General features: G+C 41.5%; 1 protein-coding gene across 1 annotated transcript; it reads right to left on the bottom strand.

The window, feature by feature from the left end:
- Positions 1-2,694: 2,694 nt before the first annotated feature.
- LOC146193345 (esterase OVCA2-like) lies at positions 2,695-17,790 on the bottom strand. Its single transcript, XM_084602697.1, has 8 exons — positions 17,743-17,790; positions 14,121-14,143; positions 12,354-12,424; positions 11,544-11,603; positions 9,927-10,042; positions 8,035-8,113; positions 4,169-4,315; positions 2,695-3,345 (listed from the first exon to the last, which is right to left on the bottom strand). The coding sequence occupies exons 1-8, from the start codon at positions 17,776-17,778 to the stop codon at positions 3,200-3,202; spliced, it is 678 nt and encodes a 225-aa protein (XP_084458823.1). The 5' UTR covers positions 17,779-17,790; the 3' UTR covers positions 2,695-3,199.
- Positions 17,791-17,794: the final 4 nt, after the last annotated feature.

Genomic DNA, 17,794 nt, shown 5'->3' with positions numbered 1-17,794 from the left:
GCAGGTTACGTTTATCAGAGTATTCTTACCCTTTGAGGCAAATATCACAGCTGAGTGCTATTTTGTTTCAATGCATATGAATTTAAATTTTCCCATTCCATAGTCTAAACTGCATGTTTTTACGAGAAACCTTGCGTGTATGAAGTCACAAATCTGTATGCTCATCAATATTTGCATTGACATTTGCTCTGAGCTTAGTGAAGGAATAATAAATTGAAAGCTTTAATCGTTTTACTCATTAGAGAAATAATGAACAAAAGAATCACTTACAATGTTGCTGTTTATGAGGAATTTCATGATAGTATCTGTGTTATCATACTTTAGTCACAACCCAGTTTTGTTTCCAGATTTTCGTTGTTTTCTAGTTTTCATTATTTCGAGAAAAATATATTGACAGTAAGGTAATAAAGTCTATAAAACAACTCCATAGTTTAAACAAAAGATAAAATTTTCCAAAGTGACCCATTTGTGTATACTGACATTGCATAACACACGGGTGCTTTGAGTTTCCCTTCCATAGAAACATGACCGCAATGGCTAAAATTTGACCCCAAAGTGTGGCATTCAGCAGCGAAATGCCGTGAGCATTGAGCTACTGTGGCGCAATGACCGTCCTGCCTGTCGTAGAAAGCCCTTGTGCAGTGCAAAAATTAGTAGTATTTGGGTAAAAAATAACAGTAATAAGAAACTTAAACTGCCCTGCAACATGCATGGAAGAGCAATGCTGCAGCTGACAGAGCTTGCAAAGTCTTTCTTGCCTGTGAACAAGAAAACTACTGCTGGGGTATACTATTCCAAATAATTGATTCAGCTCAAAGTTGCAAAATATATTGTAGACTGGGCTGTCAAATCAAATACGAGCTCAATCTGCCTCAGAATGTTTGTACACCTCTAGTTATTTGCATATGGAGCAAGTATCTAAAATGAAGGAGTTTTAGAAATTCCCTCTGACAGAGTAAAGAACGGTTTCTTATTTCACTCCCTTTTGAAGAGTTTTTCCACTCTGCTCAAGTGGAGTCATGAAGTAATGAACTATTAAGGGAGTAAAATTATGCTCCAACACAAAACACCAAAAACATAATAGAGCTTCACAGGAAATCCGATCATGGATCATACTCTTCTCCAATGTTGCTCTTCTCAGCCAGCAGCTGGATACATTGCTTGCAGACTGCCGCTGAGATGGGCACTTGTTTCTAGACAGGCAAAGCGGCAGTAAATGACCTCTTTATCATATACAAGTGAAGTGCTTTTTCCGTAGACCACCTAACAGGGGCAGAAGAGCTGCACTGCACATTGTAATGCGGCAGTACATGTATGATGACATGACACCACACAATAGGGGCTTGATGGAGAGGTATGCAAGCATATTTGGAGACTAATGCACTACTTACTACACGAGGGGATGGAAGAAACACAACACACGACACAAATGCTTGTATGATGTATTGTTTCATCTGTCCCCCCATGTAGCAAGCAGCGCTAAGTCTCCAAATATGATCAACCAACTGGCCCATATTAGCATTGTTAGTATGCAAGCAGTGGTAACCCTTGCAGGATGATGAAAGGACGTGAAGTCAGGCCCTGAGAACCCTGAATTTTGTAAAGGCAGAAGACTCTAGTCAGTGCAGGCAGATTGAAAGGGCTGAGTGTCCAAGGTATATACAGTAAATCAGTAGGTGTCCAGTTGTTCCATCATGCCTACATGACTAAATGCTGTGGAGTCAGGCATATTCCATTGTAAAAGAATGTGAATTAATGAAGGCCAATTTAAGGCATACTGGAGGTGTATGTAGTGCTATGTACCACAGTTGATGTATTAATAAAGTAATGCAATTATGCACAGCACAGAGGACAAAGGGGGTAATGGATGAATGTATAAAGCCTTTATTGCAAAGAAATTGCTCTTGGCTGCTGTTTGGTAAATTTTATTTGGTTTGGTTTATAAGTTTAACGTCCCAAAGCGACTCATGCTATGAGAGACGCAGTAGTGGAGGACTAAGGGAATTTTGACCACCTTGGGTTCTTTAATGTGCATTTACATTGCACAGCGCACAGGTGCCTTGCTTTTTGCCTCCATCGAAAAGAGGCTGCCAAGGCTGGGATTAGATCCCGCATCCTTTGGCACAAGAATAGAGCGCCCTAACCACAACACCAACATAGCGGGACAATTAGGGAATTGAATTGGAAGCGATGGGGGTATAGGTGAAGAAGCAACCTCTAATTTCTTCACATCCTTCAGTGCTATGTGTCGTCAGTCAACCTGCCCTGCACTACTTAAAGCAGGCCGATCTCAATGCAATTTGCTGCAACAGGTGGAAGACATGGTTTACGTATTACAGTCATAATGATGAGCTCAGTCAATGGTTCCATCTGTCGTTAAAACATTTCCTGTAAATGGCATCACCTCTGCTCTCCAGCCAGAGGTAGCTTTAAAAATGACTCTTGGAAGGTGTCAGCAGAGCGTGGAGGCATTTATATTTGCACGATACATTTATTGAACTTGCTTTGTTGAAAAAAAAAACAAAAGTTTGCCAATGCCCCTCCTTATTTAAAAATGCTCACGTGTTCCTGCAATGTCTGCTCCATGCTATGCTTTGCGGTGCAAGATGTGGAAGTACCTTTATGAGTTCAACGTGATAGCATTTAAAACCCTATGCTTTGAAGACCATGGATGAATGTATAAGGCTTTGAATCGGGTAGCGGGAGCGCCGTACGATCGAAGTAATTTTCCAGTGAGCACCACATCACAAATAAGGAAAGCGGTAATATTCTTTGCTATTCGCTTAACTATTACTTCCATGATTAGATTCTTTCTAATGACGTGCCTAAACATTAACTTACAGTCATAAGGCAATGCGTACATTAGGTGCACCTTTATTCGGAGAGAAGCAACGCAGTTCTGTGGTGGAGCGGTTGCGTGCTCGCCTCGCGCTGTGAAGGAACTGTCTTTGTGGGTTTCCACAAAACTTTTATTGTTTCTTTATTTTCTTCTGATTTTCGTGTTACAACCATAACGCCAACTCTGGCTTTCTGTGACATGAGGCCCTTAATGCTATCGAGTAACAATATGTTTTTTAATAGTATACAGAAACCACACAGAACACGAATGTTTTCAAGGTTTACTGGAAAACACAACAGAGGTCCGAGCTAACAAATTTTCTGGCAATGCTTCATAAAAAAAGTCTGACTAAGCAGCCTATCATGTGCCATTCTGTGTGCTGGCCATTTGCTTGAAAAAGTCTATGTAATCCGTCTTGCACTGGCCGCTTGTTGGCAGGAAGTGGCCTCCCGGATGGTACAGTACCGTCGGGGACACAAAGAAGGCAAGAACTTCTGTTGCTTGAGCTGGAAAAAAAAAAATAAGCACAGTGAGTAGGACGCGCCTACATTCTCCTGACAAGAAGTGAAACCTGAAAATAAAAGCATAAAGCAGCACAGTTAAGACATTATAAACGAGGAGTAAGCAACAGTAAAAAAAGAGCAAGCAAAGAAACAACACAAATTGTGGGGCTTAAAATTTCCAAACAACACGTGGACTATGAAATATGCTATAGTGGAAGGCTCGGGATTTATTTCGCCACCTAAGGTTTTTAATATGTGCTGATGTATCTCATACCACACTGGCACCTTTTGCGTTACAGCTCCATAAAAATGCGACCTTTGTGGCTGGTCTAATATTAGTACTAAAGAACTAACATTAGTGAAATAAAAAAATAAGAATAAGCATAAAGCTAAAAGAAGTAAAAGTAAAAACTTCAAATAGCAAGCATTTGAAGGCATTCTGGAATGTTTCATAGGGCTTTTTGCATCAGCAATATTTAGTTTGGCTTTTTTGACATCACTCCGCCAGCATTGCTTAATTTTAATTTGCTGAGAGAGAAAGAGAGAGAGAGAGTAAACTTTATTTATATAAAATAATTACGAGGGTGGTTCACCCAGGTCAGGGAAACCATGGGTGAATATGGCCCTCCAGGCCTGACCGATGAGCTGGCACTGAAGAAGAAACTCTTTGTGAACCAGCTTAGCCTTCTACTAAATGCGCAAATAATGAATGAAAAAGATGGAGTACCTGAATAGAAAGTGGGCACCAATATGTCGGTGTGCAACAAAAACAGAGCGTAGAATCATGAGCTGGAACGTAATTAATACAAGACAGCATGTGACGCACCTTTTGGGATGACATTGTCGGTTTCTCCCACAATGTGTAGGGTGGGCACATCTACCAAGCCTTCTTTCTCAAACATGTAATCATGTGAACTGGAACGGCTACGAAACCCAGCCACTAGAACGCCAAACTTGAAGCTGCACTCCACCCCTGCAAAATATCCAAGTTGCAGTGAGGTTTTGTTTTTACAAACAAGGCCAGAGAAACCAAGCAGACAGTACAAATCAAAGTGTAAATTTTGCCACATAGACATAGTGACAGATCTAGTGTCCATTATAGTGGTACCAAAAGGAAGTTAATACCCACAATTGCAAGGCAAGTCAGCATCCTTTTGTGGCCCTGTCCACAACGAGGTAAGTTGTAGCTGATGCCTTCCCTCCCATGCATTCCTAAGAAGGTTTATTCAGTGAACGACCCAATGGTATAATTCGGCGGATGATGATGATGACTGATATGACCTGCCGGTGATGCATGATGGAATGAATGTGTTACAGAAGTGTGGACATCTGATTTATTGGCTGAGAGTTCTATTTTTTGCAATGATACATAATGTGTTACTGTGCACTGATCCCAATGTGTTACTATTTGCGTACAGCTGATGAACAATTTATCAATTGAATTTCTTTACTTACGTATTCCAGTTTCAATAGCCAACGCTTGGCTGTTGAAGCCGGAACCGAAACTGGTGAGAAAAAACTATTTTATATCATGTGGCGATTCATGTTCAGTAATGCCCTACATATAATTAACGAGAACAAAATGTAACCAGAGTTTGGTGTCTATACTCCTTTAAATTACTTTTGTGAGGACCCAATTTTTCAGTTTTCGTGAAACACACAGACATCAGAGAAAGTCGGCCCTCTGAATAACTTGGCCATCACCTCTGCTTCATGAAATTTAGTAGTTGTGAAATACTTCTGACATTATGACCTTATCCCAATCAATAAAATATTCAGCTCATAAAAAATATTATGTCAGCTACAGGATTAAAAAAAATTTCTGCGAAAAAAGTGATGCCACAGTTCTGCACCCATATTATAACTTCACTGCGTCATTGCGTCGCTTGCTCACTGTCAGAATGTAATCTGTATTGATTAATGGTAATAAAATTCCATATTCTGCCAGACACTTAGCATTTTTTTCTGACATGCATTCTTTTAGGCTTTTTACGAGGTGCTTAGTAGCAAATATCCAACATTATTCCTCAAGCATTGGATAAACATTTACAATGTATATTTGAACGTAAGTACAAATTTGTATTTTCAATTGTGGTTGTATGCTTGTAATCCCTCAGTGTTGAACTGCATAAGAAGCAAAGGCCTTAGTCAGGCTTCTAGCCTTTTGCCTTTGCTTCGATTTCTGTAACCACAATGAAACATAAATACATTCATTCACAGAAAAGAAAAAAAAAAGCCCGACTAATAATATTAAGCCATGCTATTAGTGGAACACTAATATTTTACTTGTTGTGACATGTGTACTGTTTTTTGTAGTTCTTTCTCAGTTCCTTTTTTTTAGCATTCCGTATTGTGCTCGCTGTATGGAGACCAATATGCCCCCTCCTTGTGTAACGCCTCTGGGCCCTTAAGGAAACAATAAATGAAATGAAGTGCAGCATCTCAAAATACCTTAAAACTGGCCCATCACAATATTTACTTATTCAACTAGTATAGCTACCAAACTAGTATCTCTCTGCAGCCTTTTTCTACTCTCTTTCTCAATGATCTACTAGTTATGGTATCACAACTGAAATCCTGGCATTACACCCGCAGGAGTTTGTTGGGGGACACCAGGAAGGGAAAATAATGCTCTTCTGCACTGAATACATGTGAAAACAGCCAGGAAATGTCCAGGCCGGTCATTTACGCTGCAGACAAAGTAACAATCAGCAAATGAGTTGATGTCTCTCGACTCTATTTGTGACTGTTTGGTATAATAACTCTGATGCTCTGCCACCCGTGAAATCTTTAAAACATTGGTCCTGCTGGAATTACGAGAATATTTCAATCAAAGTAATGAAAGACATTTATAGACAATCAGACCTAAACAGTCATGGCATTCTCAAAAGCTCAAGGCAGACGCTTTGGATGCAGACCGAACTGCACAAGGCTGTAGCAACACGCGAGTACACGCTTGTGACAACCATTCCAAGGTTTACAAACATTCAGAAGCACTTCATGATGAAAAAATGGCAATGACATTGCAAGACGAAGCACATTTGTATGTTCCAAGGACACAAAGTAGCGTTTGTAGAATGCTGATTACAGTATGTGGCTGTAAGGCAAAAAGCTTAGAGATGAAAGGTTAATCAAACAGGCTCGCAACAGTGTACACAAAGAGATTAGCAAGAAGTTTCTATCAGGAAACCAGAAGTCGAGTGCACGAGTATGCTCAGTGTATCAGTGCATGATAAAGGTTTATCTTTCTCAGAGAGCCTCGTGCAGGAAGTGGTCTTGGCTGTGCACCCTGTTTTTGTCTCCTCTCTGCTACAATGGCCTCCAAGAGAGACAGCTGTGAGCCTAAGCATGCAGCCGCAGCCAACAGCTGCAAGAAATGTGCGGGCGGCAACTGCCTGCCTGCTGTTTGCCAGGCTTTAGTCCTAGTTAAGCCGGAGGCTTCAAAGATTAAATGAAACCAGTGGCCATGTCAAATAGTTAGTGACACAGTCCTTTCTTCTATTTCAACCCTGACTGCCTGCCTTTAATACCTTTAATGCGTGCTTATAAACACATGCCTACGCCCTTCCCGCAGAAAGAATTCCCCTCTAAAAACAGTAACCCTGCATCGTTTGAACTGAAGTTTATATCTGCATAAATAATTATTGCCTATTGGAATTGAAGTAAATAACCAGCTATTAATTACTGAGTGCACTAATTAATGCTCAGACTAAACAGTGCAAATCACTCCAGTTTTTAGTGATCACATATACTGTTCAAGAATGCTGCAGCCCTTTCATGATGTTATGAATTACCCATGTACAGTCTTTGCCAGAAGTAACCAGGCTGCATGAATCTGCTTACCAATCACATAGCAGAGACCTCGCAGCACCCCTAAGGATCAAAGGACTTGGAAGGAATAAGGACAAGGGTTCTCTCCTTGCCTTAGAGAGAGATAAAGGCCTTGATAGACCGAAGTGTTCCATTATACGAGTGAGAAGCCAATCATGAAGCTTTGTTACTTTGATCAAAGATGGCCCTTTTGGGTGTGCCAGCATCATGGAGGAAGGAAACAACTTAGGAGAGGCCCTTGCCATTTCCAATGCATTGGAGAAAGTGTGGCAGAAGTGACGTCAAAATTTAGGGCTAGCCAAGTCGAGCCATTAGCAACGGCGACGTTGTTGCTATGAAAACTCGGGCCACTAGCAACAGCGTTGCTAAGGGCCCTAGGTACGTGAGCGTTGCGGAGAAAGATAATGTGGAGGGTAAATAATGAGGAGAGACGTTGCCGTCTTAAAAAAAAATGACATCAGGGCCTCTCCTAAGTTCTTTCCTTCATCCGTGGCCAGCATTCACTGACGGCAGCAAGCATTGCAAACTACAGAATACGACATTTACTGACACAACCAACTACAGGAGCAATTTTAAGAACTGGTTGGCCATGTCCTTACATTCTCTACAGTAGGAGCACAGGAACCATACACCACAAGGAGCTTCACAAATATTTTGTTGGCTGAAAAGAGCAAATTCAGGACATTCATGCAAAACATTTCCGTGAAAAATACGCCCCCTCCCCCTTAAGAAATATTTTATTCCCGCGTTACGAGTTTTACTCGGTGTTTTCTCTCCACTAACATCAGACAAAAACCTGCATTCATTATGAAAATGAGCACGGTACAAAGGTGAGATCATAAAAGGCAGAAAGGAGCCTACTGTTGAGGCACTGAAGTGAGAGGATCATGGCTGCCATGCAAGCACCCTGGCTGAAGCCCAGGACTCCATCAAAAGGGCCCTGCATAAAAAATACAGTTTTCACTTTATGTGTACTCAGAAGACTTTTAGACATTTGAATCTGTCTTTTTACAAGCAGGAAATGAACCCCAGTAAGAGGCTGCAACTTGAGTGCAAACACTGTGTCCGGTAGATATTGTATGCGGTTAACATAGATAGGCTGGCCAGTTGGTGACTCGAACCGGAACACATATTTTAACAGTGCAAGAAGGAAGGAAACAGGCATGCTACGAACTTAAACTCAGGTTTACTGTATGGGCTCATCAAATATACATAGCAGCATAAGCATGTGAAAGTCATAGAAGCCAAAATAGTCACAGTGAAGGCACATCAAATATGCACACAAGAGAAAAATTATGAAAGGCAGAACTCATTGTTACACTCTATCATGCTGCCATCTGTTATAACTTTTTTTTTTTTTTTTCGACAATATTTTTTTCAGGCAGCGAGAGGTATAGTTGAGCATAACAGTATAATCTATAGGCCAATGCTTCTACCACATGCTACTCAGCATGAAATAAAGCACATGCCGTTGCTATCAAAGCTAGTCAGATGCCATTTTGCATGAGCTCAAATTACATGAGTGCGAAAAATGCTTATGTCCAGCAGTATATACATGTGATGCAGAGCATTAGGGCTATATAGGGTTTGTTGAGGTGCAATACATGCACATGGTGTCACATACACCGAAAAAAACCGGTACCACAATATGAAACTACAGTGCTGCTTGCGGAGCTGTCAAATCTCGAACGAACATAAGGACTAGTATGGAAAAAGGCCCCCCCCCCCCCATGGTGTGATCTCCAAAAAAGAACTTGCCCACTCTATAGAAAAATTTCTTGGCTGCTGCAAGCAAGGGCTAGTGTGCAGTGTCCCGGTGGAATCATGAGCACGGCTACGCTGAGAACATGAACATGCAAGTGGATTGCCTCAGCATGTGAAGAATTTCGTCACACACTGCATTAGGTGACCAGGCAGGCTCAAGTTCAATGGCATGTCAATCAAGGAGCAACTAGTCGCACGACAAAAACAGTCGGACTGGCACGCGAGGTTTTTCGAAATTGCGACACAGAGCATGGACTTCCATGGAAGCATTCCATCAATCACGCCAACAAAAAAACTGAAAAAGAAGCAGCATTCACAACACTCCTATGTTCTCATGATTCCATGCAGAAAAACAATGGCAAACGAGCTGGAATGAATATGCTATGTGCAGAATATAGATTGTGCTTTCCTTTGTTTCGTTAGGAATCTTCCTTGTTTATGAAATAAACAGTTGTGAGTGCATTTTTACTGTTGTTGCAGTTTGAATTCATTGTATTTTTTGTTGATGAAACTCAATGCAGAATAAGATACAATGCAACAGTTTTCGGTTACAAAATAATGTGTGTGTGCAGATTATGAAATTACTATGCAATGTATACATTCTCTGTTCTTTTGACTTTGATTACACTAACTGGCCCAAATTCATTACCACCCAATGGCACAGTTCTGACTGTTCATGCAAATTGTTGTTAAAATCACCCCATTTCTGTGATCCGCAGTGACAGTTCTGACAAAAGAGACATGCCTTATATTCTCGATGATGGCTTGGCACTGAATAAACAGGACAATGCGACATTCTCAAATAGAGCTTTAGTTCAAAAAGTGAAAGAGAGGATCATGTAACAAGTGATTTTTGCTGCTCCCAAGAAAAGGGTCAGACAGGACTGACGTGATTCCCTCTGGGAATGAGCTTTGGTGTCCAAAAAACTCTATGTGGTTTTCTTACATATCACACACTGTCTGCAAAATAACAGGCACGGTGTCCTCACCTCCAATTTGCATGCCTGCTCGATGGCCTTGACAGACTCCTCGAAACCTCTGCACGTGTCTGTGTACTCCCGGGCACTGAAAGCCTTTTCACTCGAAAACCACCAGCCACGCCCACCTGGTCCACATGGCACGCAATTCACTTTGATTACTGTGCATGAAGGTGATTTTTGACAAAGAAAATAATATAGAATAATTGCCATCTGTTGCTACGTTAATAGGCAGACTTCCAAAGCATGCTAGTGCAACCGGCCAATCACACAGAATAAAAAATGTACTGAAATGCACACAAATTACGCTGCATTAGGTCAGGAAAGAATAAATATCATGTTAACTGCAAAAAGAAGCTGCGTATTATGCAAGCAGTGTTGTAAGTTGGCGGTACTTTTGGCCAGAGATGTGAAAGAGAGCATGCATGCACAAATGCAGACGTGGCACGCAGCCTTATTTATGGAGCTGCTTTCATTCTCAGTATTGGGGCAAATCATCATCATCATCATCATCAGCAGCCTGACTATACCCACTGCAGGGCGAAGGCCTCTCCCATATTTCTCCAATTAACCCGGTTCTGTGTTAGCTGCATCCACTTGACCCCTGCGAATTTCTTAACCTCATCCACCCACCTAACTTTCTGCCACCCCCTGCTACGCTTTCCTTTTCTTGGAATCCAGTTTGTTACTCTAAGCAACCATCGGTTAAGTATGAACCTATACCAACTTGCCCAGTCGTCAACCTTGTTGAATTCCATTTCTTCTTCCTGATTTCCACAAGAATGTCAGTAACGAGGTATTTCTCTGACTCACTCTGCACGCTTCCTATTTCTTAATGTTATCCCTATCATTTTTCATTCCATAGCCCTCTGCATTGTCCTCAACTTAAGTAGAACCCTCTTGGTTAGCCTCCATACTTCAGCCCCAGAGGTGAGTACAGGTAAGATGCAACTGTTGCATACTTTTCTCTTGAGCGAAATAGCTCTGTTGCAACGAATTTGTTTTGTATGCGTAGCATTATTCATCAAGGAAAATTTAGATCCACAAGCAAGGTAGAGGCTTATTTAAAAAGAACGGCACGTGGTCAACCCTGTGGGTTATTACCCCGACAGTGACGAGTTCCTTAGTCACAGTATTTATACAAGCAGGTGAGAGTGAATGACACACTAATCTGCATGACCAGGTATCACGTGATTATGAGATGCCAATCCTATCCATGCATCTGTGCAAGGCGGCATAGGTGCATCATTTGCAGCGCATTTCAACATTGCTCAAATCATCATCATCATCATCAGCCTGATTATACCCACTGCAGGGCGAAGGCCTCTCCCATATTTCTCCACTTAACCCGGTTCTGTGCTAGCTGCATCCACTTGACCCCTGCGAACTTTTTAATCTCATCCGCCCACCTAACTTTCTGCCTCCCCCTGCTACGCTTTCCTTCCCTTGGAATCCAGTTTGTTACCCTAAGCGACCATCGGTCATTAGCATTATAGGACCATTAGCATTATGCTTAAATAGCATAATGCTAATGTAGTCAGGCAAATAAGTACAGGTACTTCGTTCATGATGCAACTTCACTTTATGCAAAACTTAAGAAGTTGGTGGCTTGCTTTGAGCTGTTCTCACCTTCACTGTCACCTTCACAGTGGACGTCATTCTCTATGAGATGAGGAGCATCAATGAATACTGGAAAGATAGGAAGGGCCATGATGCCCACTGAGGATTAATGCAGCGAACAGGAGAGCACTAAGGATATTCAGTAACATTCAGTGGCAGAGACGTTTTTCGCCCCCAAACGAGACATCACATTCTGTAAGGGTAGAAAAGACACCACCACATAAAGAGTGCAATAATACCACCCTCACCTAGCATCGTCATCCATACACTTACATATACAATGGCACTGTCAAAATGACAAGGAACACTGGGTTAGCATTTAATTATGAATTCAGTGATCAATGACTAACTTCCACTAATAGGACACCCATTCTGCAGGAAAATATATGTCCAGACATACCAAACTTGGAGCCACTTCTCCTTGGCCCAAAAATATGAAATGAAATTATAGATTGTAGAAGTGGCAGAGTCACTCCAGAAGAGCACATTTCGTACCTGAGGCCTGTCACGTGTACAAGAAACTGAAGGTATATGCAACTATTCCATATGCAGCACAACTAGCTAAAAACGTTGCTGCATGCAAGAAGCTTAGCAAGGTAAGTATGGCTTATGACAATAATAGATTCCTTGCACTGCTGTGCAGTTACAACACAGTGTATCACACTTATTGAATCGGCGACATAGCCCTCCTCTGTTTCCAAAAAAAAAAAAAAAGAATTTTTCTCCGCTTGACGCAGCAAACTCTTGTGTTAAAATTAAAGATACGGCTTAACTGCTGAGTACAAACAATACCAATAAAGTAATAAGGGTCGTGCTTACCCAAATCCAGCAGGGATTTTGTTGCCTTCCGAAACCCCCCAAGTTTGGACTTGAATGCAGCAGCATCCTGCCTGAGGCAAATATATGGTAAGCTCTCTGGGCACTTGTGGTTCCCCATAATGACAGTTCTGTCCCCCATGGAAGATCTTTCCATAACAAGGCTTCATAAAAAAAATAATAAAATAAAAAGCTCCCTTGTTGATGCTCAGTGCAAACAATACAACAATAGTTTTGTTTGTTATGCAGTACCAATTAGCCCAACACCTTGCTTTTGCCACATTATGTGATCTGTGCGATTACCTGCCAGCCGGCTTACTAGCCTGTCTGGACTAACTGCAGCTGAGCACACAGCCGTCCCAAAGAACCACGTAAAATGATGAAACTTATTCTTACTGCTTAAGTACAGCATTGGTGACATAAAGCTGCAGTACAGACACGAGGAAACTATGATACGGGAGATGGCCAACAACTGATAGATGCGTTGCCACCATGCAATCTCTCCAATAGTGGACAAAAATTCAGTAATGAACTGTGCAGACATGATATCTGGACCCCCTGCTTGGTAGCTCTCAGTGAGAGGTTTGCAGTGAAGGAAAAGAGAGAAAAAAGTACTTCTATTCTACTATTTCAAAGGATATGCCTGAAATGAACCTACAAGCATTAGGCAATGCAACATACTCTGCTAACAACCCTAGGATACTGCAAAAGATTGAAGATGGAGAACGCAAAATAACATTTTATCGAAATGTTACAGGGAGCAGTGCTGGTACAAGAAAGCACATTTGCAATAAAGTAAGGGTAACAGAAAAAAAATGTTTTGTGCTAGACACTAGACACTGCAAGACTTGTTCATTTAAGTAAAGCAAAGTTTTGCTTCATCAGAAAGACACTACTCGCTTACTATGAATTTTATTAACTCTTTTGTCTCATATAGCTGGGAAGTTGTGTGATATAACACCTAGCCTAAGTAATCTCAACTTCCGGCTTAGGGCCATGTATAACAAACCAACACTCTCAAAATAAGTATTAAAATTAGCATATAAAGCATTTTTGAGCTTGCAGTTCTGGCAATCTGAATGCAAGTGAGCAAAGCACATATCAGGAGCCCCTTTCTTTTTCTTTTCTCCTTTCCTCATATTTCAAGTGCTCTTTTATTTATTATTTCAATATTCTGGTTTACAGTGAAGCTGGCAAATGCATGACCACATTGGAGACATTGGCACAGGACTGGAACATGTACACCAGGTTGCTCCACCGGTTCAGCTATTGATCTGAATCTTTCAGGATAGCAGAATCATAATGTACTAAGAGGATTTCAGTGTCAGAGGCCTCTTCTTTATTTGCCACTGAAAAAGTACAAACATGCTCGATACCTGTAACTGTAGGCTAGACATAAAAAACAAAGAAGAGCTACTCAAAAGCAAACCTTACATATCAGAGCGATGAATAAACTTTGCTTTTGAGGCATATGCCTCTGATAACAGGTGAACTGAATGTGTCCGATTTCACAGAAACCACAAGTGAAGTTGGCTAGACTGAACGGGGTCGTACTTCAGTATGAAGCAAAAAAACTGTGGGGGTTTAAGCATGGCTTGAACCTGGTAATAGAGCAAAAGCTGTGAGTGTTGCAGCAAATTTTTCTGTGGACACCTGGATTAAATGCACCGTCGTCACAACAGTAGTGTAGCTTTCCCTGCAAAAAGCTGCCAATTGCATGTGTGCGAAGTGCATAACAAGAAAAAGCAGCCTATAGCAGCACTGACTCACCGATAGCCATGTAGACAAAGAACCTGAAACAACAAAAGAGCAAAATAAAACGACCATCATTTCAAATGGGGAACAATCTGATTTCTGCAAAAAAAGAAAGAATGAAAGAAACCATCCCACATGGAAATAGAGGAGCCCCCAAACCTATCAACGTTGCATCCGTAAATGCGGCCCAGTACCATAGATATTTTCTGGCTGTATTTAATGTGAAAATGCTACGTCTCCTTTTATGACGAAAGCCCGTGGTGTTGTTTGCGCTTCCGAGAGAGTCATAAAATTCCTAGCAACGTCAAAAAAGATGTTACCAAGCAGACGTATGACACACACAGTAGGTTGAGCATCCATGATGCATCATTGCATGCGTCCAGACTCACCTGTGACCGAGGCCACCACCACGTCAGACAATCCTATCCATGTTGTATGTTTACACAGTAAAACCTTGTTACAAGAGACACTCAAGAGACCCCAAAAAGATGTCTCTTGTAACCAAAAATTCTTACCAACTCGTATGTGCGGCAGTTTAGATTTCCTTATCTAAATTCTGTTCCATATCAGTGTCCTTTTTTGTTGCAATATATATCAGGAACCAAAAAGGAGTGCCTCCTCTTGACTGGGAAATCAAAATGTCTTTATTGTTTCAGCCAATGTCGTCACATGCCTGTGTGACTGACACAACAGGGACATTTTGACTTCCCAGTCAAGAGGAGGCACTCCTTCTTGCTTCCTGACATATTGCAACAAAACAGGACACTGATATGATATAGAACAAAATTTGGATAAGGCAATCTAAACTGCTGCACATACGAGTTGGTACGAATCAGCTGCACTGCATGAGTGTACCTGGGTTAATTGTGTCTCTTATAGATAGTGAAGAATTTACTTTAGGGACCTACAAAAATTGTCCTTAGTAACAGAATGTCTCTTGTAACCATGTCTTTTGTATGCAATGTTGTTAACATGGCAAAAATAGGAAAACCAACTAAACCATTTTCAAGTGTCTCTTATAACCGAGTGTCTCTTGTAACGAGATTTTACATACTCGCCACTGGCTAACCACGTTGCGCAGTTTTCCTGCCATTTTTATCAAAACTGTTATGAAATCATTTGTTGTACAGCATTTCAGGTAGTGCAATACGATTTCTTGTTGCATATGGCATACATGTGCTAGTAAAGGTGGAGGCCCGTCTGGAACAGGGGTTCGAACCATCGGCCTCCAACCATGTGCCTCCAATCGCATGCTTCAAGCTGAGGTTGCGGCAAATATCACTCCCAGATGCTGGAGGAAGCGTGGCAGTCTACAGGAAATACTCACATAAATGCAACATTCGCAGACAGAAACTTAATACGTGTCAAAAACCTCACTTGAAAACATATCACTTGCAAGACTATATTGGTTTCACATTCACACACGCAAGCACTTCTGCCAAATTATGTTTTTTTTTTTAGGTAAAGTTTAAGATGCAGTTACTTGATCACACAATTTTGCTCAATGTCAGCCAAACACTTTTAGCAGCCAGAGATCTCGCATAATGGAGAAAAATGATGCAAGCATGCTGCAGAACATAAAACTCATTTGAGCTGTTCAATTAAATCCTTTTTTGTTTATATGTTTGATACTACCTGGGTTTTGCTGTGTCCCCAAAGAAAAACATCGCCTGCTGCGATGTGCTACATCCTGGATTTTTGCAGCCCATGAGTGTTGCAAAGGAAGGGAATTTCTTTTAAATCACAAATAGCAAGCACAGCTATAAGGCATCAAAAACAACCCTCCAGGGCTCAGATGGGGGTCCGAAAGTGAGATGTTGTAAACGCATGTGTTGACCATGGTGTACAATGCACTCAACGTGAACTTGCTAAGAGATCTAAGCTGTGAAAAAAAACAGCAGATGCCCCTCACTGGGGCCATCGGCCAATGGCGCGAACTGATTTTCATGACGCAGTTAATCTATGGCGAACTCCCTTTATTCTTTTTTTTCTTTGCTCTGAGGTACCCCCGTTTTTCCCTAGGGAGTTTCAAAAAGGGGGAGGGCTGTTACAACATAAAAAAAAATTAATAAAAGATTTTGTTTTTGCAGCACGCTCGATTAAGTGACAAACAATCCCACTCTGTTTTTGGAAAAAGGGAATTAACATACAACCTTATTCTAGTCCGATATTTCAGCATTATTGTTAGTTGCAGTCTTATTTTTATTTATCTAAAATCACAATTTTCTTTGCCAAAAAAAAAGCTCACTTTTCTTTTTAGCGTTTCTCCCATCGCTTGTACCACCTTAGAAAGAGCCTTGCCGCTCTATTTTGTATAGTTTCGATTTGGTCAAAGTTTTTTAAGGCGCTTCCCACACACAACAAGCATACTCCGTGATCAGTCAAACAAATTAAACAAAAACCAGTGTTTTTGAGCAAAAAGTGAGGATTTCAGATTTCGATTAATGAAATTTTGCGTTCTGGAAGTCTATGTAGTGACAATGGATAGACATCTTCCATATCTTTTGTTGCCATGGTAGAAGGTACAGGGGGATAATCCACAACCTAATGAGAATCGACCTATGTCACATGCATAAATTACTGATAGGGCAGCCACGGTAGTCTCATTAACGTGTGTGATGAAGCCCAAACCCAATAAGTGGGTGCGTACTTTGAATGTGATAGGCTTGCTTTCAGACTCTGAGCTTTGCGTGCCAGTAGAAAATCTTCCACTCTGCACATCCTTACATATAAATGGTGTGGGAACGATGAGGGGCACAAAAAGAAGAAGAAGAAGAAAAAAAAGGCAATAGCACTCATAAACTTCTTGTCCACTGCTTCAAGGTGCCTACATCGTGCCACCATATATGATGAAAATGGGACTGATAGATGAAGCATGTTTTTAAACTTATCTCGCTATTTGCTGTGCAACATGGCAGTAGGAGTTCGACCATGCTCAGTAGCAGACCCCTGAGTGGAGCAGCGTTCTCAGCGGTTAGCGACCGACACGGAAAGCGGATCGCAGTTGACTAAGCCATGCTAAATACCGGTAGCCTAGCAGAGTTGCGGGTAGCCACTCGGGTTGCAAGTCGTGCCCGCGCCAGTGCCTCCGTGGCACGTATCGCGAGGACGCGTGCAAATGGTTTGGCATTGTAACGCACGACTGACTTTTAGCATTTAACGATTTTACAAAATTCTGTAAGCGCAGGTGCTTAGCTGGAGTACGTTTTTTTTTGACGTGATTAAACTTTTATTTTTAATTTGGCCTACTCTTTTATTACGCAAGTATTACTAAAAAATGTCTGCGGCACGGCATGCATGCACTGATCATCGCATTAATTAACTTCGGCTTGCCAGAGTCATTTGATTTTTGTCGACGTAGTGCATATTCCGAGCAAGGCGTCGATTCAAAACTAATTTACAGCGTTTTGAAGTTCCCTTTCATTCAGATGTTTGCACCAAGAAAGTCTACGGCGTCGGCGGAATACCGACGACGGGACTCTCCTGCCGCTCGCACGACAGCGGCAACTCCCTCGACGACAACAAGGCGCTCAAATGTCGTCAGAGAGAACGCGACGCGACATTCGAGTCGTTGTTTTTCTCACGAAGAAAACCGATAACTGCTGGCTGCCGGCAGCTGCTCAGGTCGGAAACTCACCCGCAGCTTCGAGACGTCCGCCATGATGGTTGTCATAGCAACCGACACTAAG

This window comes from Amblyomma maculatum, chromosome 4, assembly GCF_055883805.1.
Source record: "Amblyomma maculatum isolate TAMU_Amacu chromosome 4, ASM5588380v1, whole genome shotgun sequence".
Lineage (NCBI taxonomy): Eukaryota > Metazoa > Arthropoda > Arachnida > Ixodida > Ixodidae > Amblyomma > Amblyomma maculatum.
Note: the sequence above shows the minus strand (reverse complement) of the source record. Positions and strands in the feature narration are given on the sequence as shown.